Source organism: Quercus robur, chromosome 4 (assembly GCF_932294415.1).
Source record: "Quercus robur chromosome 4, dhQueRobu3.1, whole genome shotgun sequence".
NCBI classification, from domain to species: Eukaryota; Viridiplantae; Streptophyta; class Magnoliopsida; order Fagales; family Fagaceae; genus Quercus; species Quercus robur.
In genome coordinates, this window is record NC_065537.1 from 77,408,472 (window position 1) to 77,418,505 (window position 10,034).

A 10,034-nucleotide genomic window follows, 5' to 3' on the forward strand; every position below is an offset into this window, starting at 1 on the left:
TTCCAAATTTCTTTCCACAATTCTAATGACCCAAGTAAGATCTGATCTCACTTAAAAAAAAAAGTAAGATCTGATCTAATGAAGAATTCTATGAATGACTGGATAAAAAATAATATCAAGCATAAAGAAAATATACAGTAGTAGATCAATGTTGATAAATTGCCACATTTTCCTTTATGTTTTGGGGACAATTGTGTTTGACTTTGGTAGATACAAAGGATTTTGTTAAGAAATAACTTTATAACTTAAACATAACTACAATGAGAATTACAGAATACATTAACATAAAAAGAATTCTAAAGTTATGATTTTTACATAGGAAATACACAACTGTCAATTAAAAAAAAAGAAAAAAAAGAAAAAAAAGAAAGAAAGAAAGGTAAACAGCACAACTATGAACTATCTCTATTCCTTCTGGGGTCTAAGGCAATCAAGCAATTTACTTCTGCCAGCCAAAACCTCAGAGAATAGATGATCCACCTCCTTCTGCAAGCTCTCCAATAGTTTCTCAAAGACCTCCAATTTTCTTTCCAAATCTGTGGCTGCTTCCAATTTTCCTTCCAAATCTTTGGTTGCTTCACTATTTTGCCCCTCGACTAAGGCAGCATTTAAGCAAGCTACTGTATCATTCAGCTCTTTTACCTCCTTCAAGACACCCTTTTGCTCCATAACAACCTCATATATACCTGAATCAAATCCATCAAATGAAGAATTCAACAACCCACAAACCAATTTTCTCATTTCCAAGTATGGCTTTCCATCACTGCATAAACCAGACAGCACAATTCCACATACCCAGAATCCAATACTCTTCATGACCGTTAAAGCTTGATGAATATTCCTTTCCTCACCACTGCAAGTCATTTCTTTCCCATCTTCCTTAACTTTACCTTCTTTGAAATCCTTGTTGAAACTTCTTGGTTGAATTGCTTTGAGACGCTCGATTGCCAAAGAGGGTGAGTTCTCCACAAGGCTCAAAGCATGAGCTAATGAAAGCCTGGCGTGTCCAAGATATGCAAGAGAAGAACTTATGGAATTGAAAAGCTCCATCAAACTCAAGCTGTAGTTGAGATATTCTTCCACAGAAGCAGCTTCCCATTTGCTAATGGGGTAGTCTATATCCACAACTAGCTTTGCAAAAGCTCTATGAATGGAGGGTAAGAGGCCAAAACATTGTAGAATCCATGGTAAGGACAGGATTTCTGACCCGGGTTTTGAATTCAATGACAACTGATTCAAGATATTGGAAACATCAGACTGAAAAGCCTGCAATGAAGCTGATAAAGCTTCAGATTTGGGGTGGTGGTGGTGGTGGTGGTGGTGATGATGATGATTATTCTCCAGCTTGAAGTAGAGTTTGCTAATTTTTTCTATCAAGAGTACCATTGAGAGACACAACCCAAAAGATTGAGCTTTGAAAGTTTGGTTATAGTAAGGATTGGTGGATGGTTTCTTTATATTTATACAAAAACTAAAAATTTGAGCTTTGTTAGAGAAAGTCTACAAGTTGTATTTGAGTTGCTTTCACGTAACACAAACCAGTATTAAGAGTGTGCAAAACCGGACTAGCTTCTATAACACTCACTTTCTTGTTGAAAATTCAAAACAGTGAGCTATAAATGGATCGGCGGCTGGTCAAATGGTCTTATCTATTGGTGTTTGATTGTTAGTTAGTATTATTTAATATATGAAACACGCTTTGGAACGAGTTGACGGTCCACTACATGTGTAACATGTATTGGGCCTTGCAGGCTAAGAAAAGCTGAAATGACAAAAGAAAAATCACAGGAAAATGGTACTATGCGTTTTGGATGGTTCCTATGAAAGGTGATTTTGCACAACTTTGTCCTTGGCCGTGAGAGTTGTACAACATTCTATTAGTTAGTGCAAGCCAGTTTCAGTTCACGTCCCTTTCGTTAAGACAACATGTAGTTTTCTATAGCCCACAGATTTGGTAAAGGGATGCATAATCATATTCAGCACACTGATCCCATGAATCCAACTAAACCCAATCCAATTGGATGTTTTGGGTTGGTTTTTATGGGTATGGAATGTGGATTGGGTTAGATTCTTTTTTATTGAAGGGACTTTCCAGTCCTTTCCAGTCCTTTCCAGTCAACTTCCTTGTTTCTTTCATAGCCTCTTTGTTATAGTCTAGAAAAATGTTAAGATACTGAAATTTTTATCAAGTACATAAAATTTATAAACTAGCATAACAATTAATAATGAATGTAATTATAAAAAAATTTCAAAAACAGAACAAAAAATGTCTATCTTAACTTTTTTGTGATTAGTTGATGCATCATTATTATATATATATATATATATATATATATATATATTGAAAGCAGGTCAATTTGAAATTTTGCTTATATTATATATGAAAAATTATTAGGTATTCCTATGGTTTGGGGGACTCTCTTTTCAAATGAACGGAAGATTACACTATGAATTCAAGTAGTAAAACTCATTATTATATGAGAGGAATAAGTACCAGATAGTTGTACTCCTAAGTAGGGACGGACCCAAGAAGGGGCCAGGCCCCCTGGGCATTTGGAAAAAAAAAATTACATTAGGTATAATTTTAGCAAAAAATAAAAGTTATATTTAAGCCCATCTTCTAAGTAGCTTGGCCCCTTTCTCCTCCAATTTTAAATCTTTTTAGAAATGTTATGTCCACAATATTTTACAACAATTTTAAGTATTAGGTTGTTACAGGTTATTATCGGTGGGTAAAAAAAAAATTTAATAGTGAGTTTAAATTAAAAACAGTAACAAGTAATTTTATCCATGAGTTTAAATTAAATAGTTAGTGCACATTTTTGAGAATTGATTTTTTTTTTTTTTTTTTACTATCTATAGATACAATAATTTGACATAAATTAAAAGTTTGGGTGGGTGACAAAATTATTTATTTATATAATTCAATAAATACAATAATTGAGGAATTGAGGGAAGAATTTGAACCGAAATTTTGTATCAATTGAAAGTAGACCATGACAACAGAACTCATGATCACATGTAAAGTCATCTTATTGTTTTGACATTTATAATACACCGAAAAAATTAATAAAAAAAGAAAAGAAAAAGAAAAGTACCAGCCTCCTAATTGTTCGTTGCTTCCATGTTATCCTAAAGAATTGAGATAGGATTGATAAGTAGTACTTTTTAAAGATTTGACTAATACTTGCCTATTGTGTGTTTTTTTTTTTGAGATTTAATTATAAGATTAAATTTTGTACAAAGTTGACTATTTAGGGTAATAAGGACTAGAATTTTCAAAACCGAGAATGTAATATATTGAAATATGATATTTGTCAACGCATTTGTAACAAATTGAAAAATGGTATCATTATGCTGACCAAAATATTGTCCCTAAATATCATGCTAATTTTTATTTATTTATTTTGTTAAATACAATAAAATTACAACATACAACATTCCCTTTATGATGAACATTTTTTATCATTAAGTCAAGATATCAATTAGTTATTGGTGTAAAAAAAGGTGAATCTCAAATATTTTGCTTGACGATAATTTTATCAGTTGAACTAACTAAGACCAAAAACTATTGCTAACTTGCTAGTATAAAGTACAGCCACGATGTAAAACAACCTTTGGAAGACTTTCCTTGAATTTAACATGAGAATATGTTCTACAATATGATCCATTAATACAATAATAAAAGAAAAATGTTAAAAATACTATAATTTTTATTACATAAAAAAATTGTAAATTGATGTGGCAATGAATATGATTAGTGGGATTCAACCAAATCATAAATAAATATTCGAATTATATCTTTATAATTGGTAACATATCAGTTTTTAAGATCAATGTAATAAAATACCACCTAATAAAAAATAACACATCACCCAAACTCAGCAATCTAGCTAAGGACCAAGCATGGTGGATGAGAATGGGTACCTGGTTGCACGGCTTTGGAAATGCCAGATTTTTTGGTTGTACAATATATATTTTTTCTATATCCCAAAAAAAAAAAAAGAGAAAAAAACAATTCCAATTTTAATTCAACCATTATGGAAAGCACCCTGCCAAAAAAAAAAAAAAAAAAAAAGAAGAGAGATTTGTTTGGTCAATGACACGTCAGATTGCTGTTAGATCCTGAAGACCAAAAACTGATTTATTTTATTTTATTTTACATAATAACCAAAAATTGAATTTTTTTTTTTTGGAGAAAAAAGACAGAACTTCGTAATGGGACTTTTTCAAACATGTTTGAATTTGTTTTTGGGAAAGGTTTTGTTGTATATAGCAATTGCTACATATTGTGGCAGTAAAAAAAAAAAAAGTGTTCAAGGGTGGAATATACATGATCAGGTAGGCATTAGACACTTGGCCTTTTCTTTCTTTGCCACAGACTCTTGTATATAGCCATGGCTGCATATAAGTATATAATAAAAATTTTCCTGATTTTTTAACAGGCGAGTCTATTTAGTTGGAAAATTTTAGTATTGTAGTTTAATTTTTAGTGTTGTGAAAATACATATTTGAGTATTATAAAAATATGTATCAAAAGTGTTATTATTGTTTAAATACTAAAAACCGCAATATGCTTGAGTATTTGACTATTTCCTATGGAAGCTATACATGAATGGTTTTCCAAATTAAACACGCCGGGTGTAGAAATTTCTGATTTAAATGTTAACTTATCAAAAACAAAAAAAAGGCTAATCCATAAGTTATCCATCGATAATCACATACTATACAACTGTTATTTTGCCTGGTCAATAACTGTAAAGTCAGTAGATAAGTGAAGTGTCAGTAGTGGAGCTGACTAGGAATTCTCGATAACTTCAAATTTCTTTGTTTTTTTTTTATTTTTTTCATCACAGTGACTATAAAATTAAAAATCGAAGTAGAAAATTTTTCACTCTCTCACATTGTAAATCAAAACTGGGAATTATTCACAAACTCGAATAGACAAAGGTACTGGGTTACTTACACACACTCTGTTTTTTTTTTTTTTTTTTTTTTTTTTTTGCATGTGTTCTGAAACTCAATTTTAAAGCTATTGTTGTTTCATCATCATCAACTCTGCACTAGGATAACTGATCTTTGTGGCTTTTCTTTTTCTTTTCTTTTGTTTATTGATTTTATTCTTTCTTTTCACCGTTGGAATAATTGGCACTTGTTGGGTTTACACTGCATGTTTTTTTCATCCTTATGTGAAACTCAATTTTAAAGCTATTGTTGTTTCATCAAATCTGCACTAGGATAAAGTGATCTTTGTGGTTTTTTCTTTTCTAGTTTATTTGTTTTTCATTGTTGGAATAATTGGGAACTTGAATTAGTGATATTGAAACCAACTTTGTATTTTATTGCGTATTGGATTAAGAAAATAAAAGACTTTAAATTGTTGATACTAGTGATGCACAAATGTGTTTAATTGCCTTCTGGACTAAGAATAAACGACTTAAAATCTGTCTAAGAAGAAAAAAAAACTCAAATTATGATAAGAACACAGTTATGTTACTTTGTATTTTTATTTTCTAAATATTGTTCTTTCTTGTTTTTTTGATGTAATATTTATATTTGTTATATCATTAACTTCTTCTAGGAAATTCAGAAGGTTCTTAATTTGCACAACAATGGTGGAAGGAGGTATTGCACCTGTGAACAAGACAGAGTTCACTGAGTTATTTCGAACTATATGGAAAACACCATATATATTGAGACTAGCTACGACTGCTGGTATTGGTGGTCTCCTCTTTGGCTATGATACTGGTACACTTTATCCTCTCATCTCTTCCTTTTTTTTATTTGTTCTATTTTTGAACCTTTAATTTCATTGTGATTAATGTATATATTTTTATTATCTTGGTTTTCTTTAGCTGTAATCTCTGGAGCTTTATTGTATATACGTGACGATTTCAAATCAGTTGACAAGCACACATGGTTGCAAGAGTTGATTGTAAGTACATCAGTCGCGGCTGCAATCATTGGTGCTGCAATTGGAGCCTGGATGAACGATAGCTTGGGGCGAAAAAAGGCAATTTTAACTGCTGATGTACTATTTTTTATCGGCTCATTGGTGATGGCAGTTGCACCATTCCCATCAATTGTTGTGACTGGGAGGATTTTGGTTGGATTAGGCGTCGGGATGACATCCATGACTTCCCCTTTATATATCTCTGAAACCTCCCCTGCTCAAATCAGGGGGGCTTTGATAAGCATGAATGGTTTCTTGCTAACCTTTGGTCAATTCTTATCATATTTAATCAACTTAGGCTTTACTAAGGTATTTAAGGCTTTTAAGCTTTTCTAGTTGGTTTTAAGTTCTTTTTTATTCTGTTTTCTCATATTTTGTTTGTTTTTCAGGTTCCGGGAACTTGGCGATGGATGCTTGGAGTGGCCGGAATTCCTCCCATCGTCCAATTTGTCCTAATGCTCTTACTGCCCGAATCACCACGTTGGCTATACAAGCAGGTGTGATTATGTTACTTTTAGATCCATAGCTTGATAGATCTTAAGCACGTTTGTTAATTCCATGGTTCCAATTCTGATTTGACATGCATTGGGAAAATTTTTAAATTCATAGATATTTTTGATGACACAATGGTTAGAAGAGGGGGAATTTGAATCATAGATGTCTTCATTGAAAACATTAGCAGTTACAAGACTTCTAGCTTAAATTTATTGTTAGCAATTCTATATAACATATTAAAGATTGCCTTGAATCTTGATTTATGACTGAATGTATTATTGGTTTTTTTTAGTAAATGTAGTAGGATTTTGCTGATTGAATGTAAGTAGGATTTTGTGACTTTCTACTAGCTTCAAAGGAGCCCAAAATTTGGGTTCATTGCAAAATGTTAATGTGGTTCATTGTTAAATTTTATGCTTTTGTTTGTTATTTTTCACATCAAAATTTTATAATTGTTGGCATCTTGATTAGAATTTATTGCTGCAATATCAATGCTGAGGAAGTAGTAGGGGCTATACTAGCAAAAAGGAAGAAAGTGCTTCTTTTAATTCTGGTTTTTCTCTTTCTTTCTTTCTTCTTTTTTTTTTTAGGGGGTAGAACTTTTGTTTTATGTATGTGTGAGGGCATCAATGCATAGACTTCCCTCTGTTAGGAAAATCTAGAAAATTTTGCAAATGGATCAATTTTGGAGTTATTGACCAAAATGTGGGAAAAAGAGAGAGAAAGAAAAGAAAGAAAGACTTTTAGAAATTGGATTAAATTTTATAAGTATTCAGTATAAATTATAAAACCCCTTATTTAGTATACTACATCAATCAATCTTTAGCAAATTGAAGAATATGGGGTAAGAGACAATATCCTAGTACACTTGTTTACATCAAAATTGAAGGTATATTATTTATACATAAAAAAATTAATTAGCATAATGTATATGAGTCTATACTCTAAAGCTTAGTTGAATGTATATATAAAAAAAGTGTTAATTGCTTAAAATAAAATTATAGTTAGTTGCCTTATTCAATTTAATCATTATTCTGAATTTTATTTCTTTTATGGAACAGGTTAGAAGAAATAAACTCTGACCATTCTTGTGAGATTACAAAATATGTTAACTGAATGTAACTTTCTGATTCAATTGTGATTTTTTATTATTATTTATACTTAAAAAAATAGCAGAATTTTAATTGCTTAAATCAAACATTTGTAACTAATTGTTTTTTTTTTCCCCAAAGTTTATTATAATTTCAAACTACAAAAGAGGCAATATGTCTTGACTTATCTTTGAATATAATTATGTGAATTATATATTAAATGTAAGATTTTTGTTTATCTGTAATTATACTTTATTAATTGCTTATAATATATCTAATTGCTATTTTTTTTCCCAAACTCGATTTTAAATTTATTTTCTTTTGCTTTCTTTTTACTAGGGCAAAGTAAAACAAGCCACAGAAGTTCTAGGAAAGATTTATCCCATTGATGAGGTTGGAAAAGAACTAGAGCAATTGAAGGCATCAATTGAAGCAGCTGAAGCTGATGAAGCTTCAATAGGGAATAATGTTTTTACAAAATTCAGGAGTGCCATGAAAAACATTGAAGTAAGAAGAGCTTTATATGCTGGTGTGGCTGTCCAAGTAGTCCAACAATTTGTTGGTATCAATTCAGTGATGTATTATGGTGCAAGTATAATGCAGCTTGCTGGTTTTGCTTCCAAGGCCGTGGCTTTAGCACTGTCTCTTATTACAACTGGGTTGAATGCTGTAGGTTCAATTATCAGCATGCTTTTTATGGACAGACAAGGGAGGAGAAGAATGATGATTGTTTCTTTGGTCTTTATTATCATTGGCCTTGTTGTGTTATCTACTGTGTTTTATCAATCTTCTCAACATGCACCAGGGATAAACAGCTATGACTCTAGCCATTTTGGCAACAACAGCACTTGCACAGCTTACATTTCAGCCCCTGACACTTCCAGGTGGAATTGCATGACCTGTTTGAAACAAAAATGCGGATTCTGTGCAAGTGAAGGTGACAAGGTAAGATTTCCTGCTTTCACTTAGGAAAATGTTAAAAGTACTACTAATATATTACAAAGTAACTTACAAATTGGTGCGATAATAAATATAATTGGTGCATGTCAACAATCATTCTTTTATGTTAAAATTTGAGACATTGGTTTACTACTGGGATGATCATTCTTTTATCTCATTGTCAAACATTCGTTTTTAATGTTAAAATCTACCAATCATTTTGATTCTTATATTAGTTTGTGAACATTATGTAGTCAAACCTGCAATATCCATAACATCATTATTTTTCTTTTATGTTTAAAAGTTGACGCATTACATTAATTTGTAAAACCTATATAGTTAATATTATAATTATCATAGTATTACTTCTTCACTTAATCTATAATACTCTTTAAAAAGTGCTTAACTTACAACTAATTTTATTACAAAAGACTTACAAACTAACGTGAAAACAAATATAATTGATACTACACCAATAACATTATAAATAAAGTTTTGAATTAGGTTTTTTGTATTATTTAGCTACAAATTAGTTGCTATGGCATGACTCACTCATACTCTGTTATCTTGTATACTCCATGAGCTTCATGTATTGACTTTTTTTTTTTTTTTGGGTGTTTTTGTAAGCAGTTCCAACCTGGGTCTTGCTTGGCAAATGAAAAGGCAATAGGAAACATGTGTACTCAACAACATCGAGTGTGGTATGATGAGGGTTGCCCTAGCAAATTAGGGCTGTTTGCAGTTTTACTATTAGGGTTTTACATCATTGTTTACTCCCTAGGCATGGGGACAGGCCCTTGGATAGTGAATGCAGAGATATACCCACTGAAGTATAGAGGTTTTGGTGGAGGGGTCGCAGCTATGTCAAATTGGACAGCCAACTTGATAGTCAGCATGAACTTCTTGTCCCTCACAGAGGCTTTGGGTTCATGGGGCACATTTCTTTTGTTTGCTGGGTTTTCTTTTCTTGGATTAATAGCAATCTACTTTTTGGTTCCTGAAACCAAAGGTGTGCCACTTGAGGAAATTGAGAAGGTACTACGCAAAGGCTTCAGACCATGGCCATTTGAGAGGAAGGAAAAGGCTCAAAACATTGATGGAGTTTCTGCTTAATTGTCCATAAATACTCTTTTCATTCGACAATTGGTTTATTTTTCACTTTTTCATGTTTACAAGTTTTGTTGTTGTTGTTTTTGTTTATTTTCCCATGCATGAAATTGAAACCATGTAGTTAGCTTGAAATATTACGGTATATATAATAGTCATGTTGATTTAATTATTTCTAGAATTGACTACCAGCACCAATAACAATATTCAATTTTTGGGTTCTTTTATATCAAATTATTCATATGATAGAAAAGTTAAACCGCAATCAAATTTGAAAGCCATTTTTTTGTTCAGGTGATTATTATAATTAATTAATCACAACTTACAAATAATTAGTTCAAACCCTTGAGCATATTGGACTATGGTTTAGAGATATTGAATAATTGTTGGACTATTAATAAAGAAATTCAAAATTTTCATAGGAGACGTTCAAACATGAGTCAAGAAGA

The 10,034-nt window shown here is 31.5% G+C and overlaps 2 protein-coding genes across 3 annotated transcripts; one reads left to right on the forward strand and one right to left on the reverse strand.

The window, feature by feature from the left end:
• Window positions 1-405: 405 nt before the first annotated feature.
• LOC126722650 (UPF0496 protein 4-like) lies at window positions 406-1,386 on the reverse strand. The gene has a single exon (XM_050425795.1). The coding sequence runs from the start codon at window positions 1,384-1,386 to the stop codon at window positions 406-408; it is 981 nt and encodes a 326-aa protein (XP_050281752.1).
• Window positions 1,387-4,842: 3,456 nt separating this feature from the next.
• Window positions 4,843-9,757, forward strand: LOC126723804 (inositol transporter 4-like). Of its 2 annotated transcripts, none has more exons than XM_050427600.1 (6): window positions 4,843-4,950; window positions 5,582-5,748; window positions 5,856-6,262; window positions 6,343-6,450; window positions 7,879-8,484; window positions 9,109-9,757. In XM_050427600.1, exons 2-6 carry the CDS (start codon window positions 5,613-5,615, stop codon window positions 9,589-9,591), a joined length of 1,740 nt encoding a protein of 579 aa, XP_050283557.1. In that variant the 5' UTR covers window positions 4,843-4,950; window positions 5,582-5,612; the 3' UTR covers window positions 9,592-9,757. The 2 variants fall into 2 exon arrangements, with proteins under 2 accessions (XP_050283557.1, XP_050283558.1); XM_050427601.1 differs by having other exon boundaries at window positions 4,912-4,950; window positions 5,591-5,748.
• Window positions 9,758-10,034: the final 277 nt, after the last annotated feature.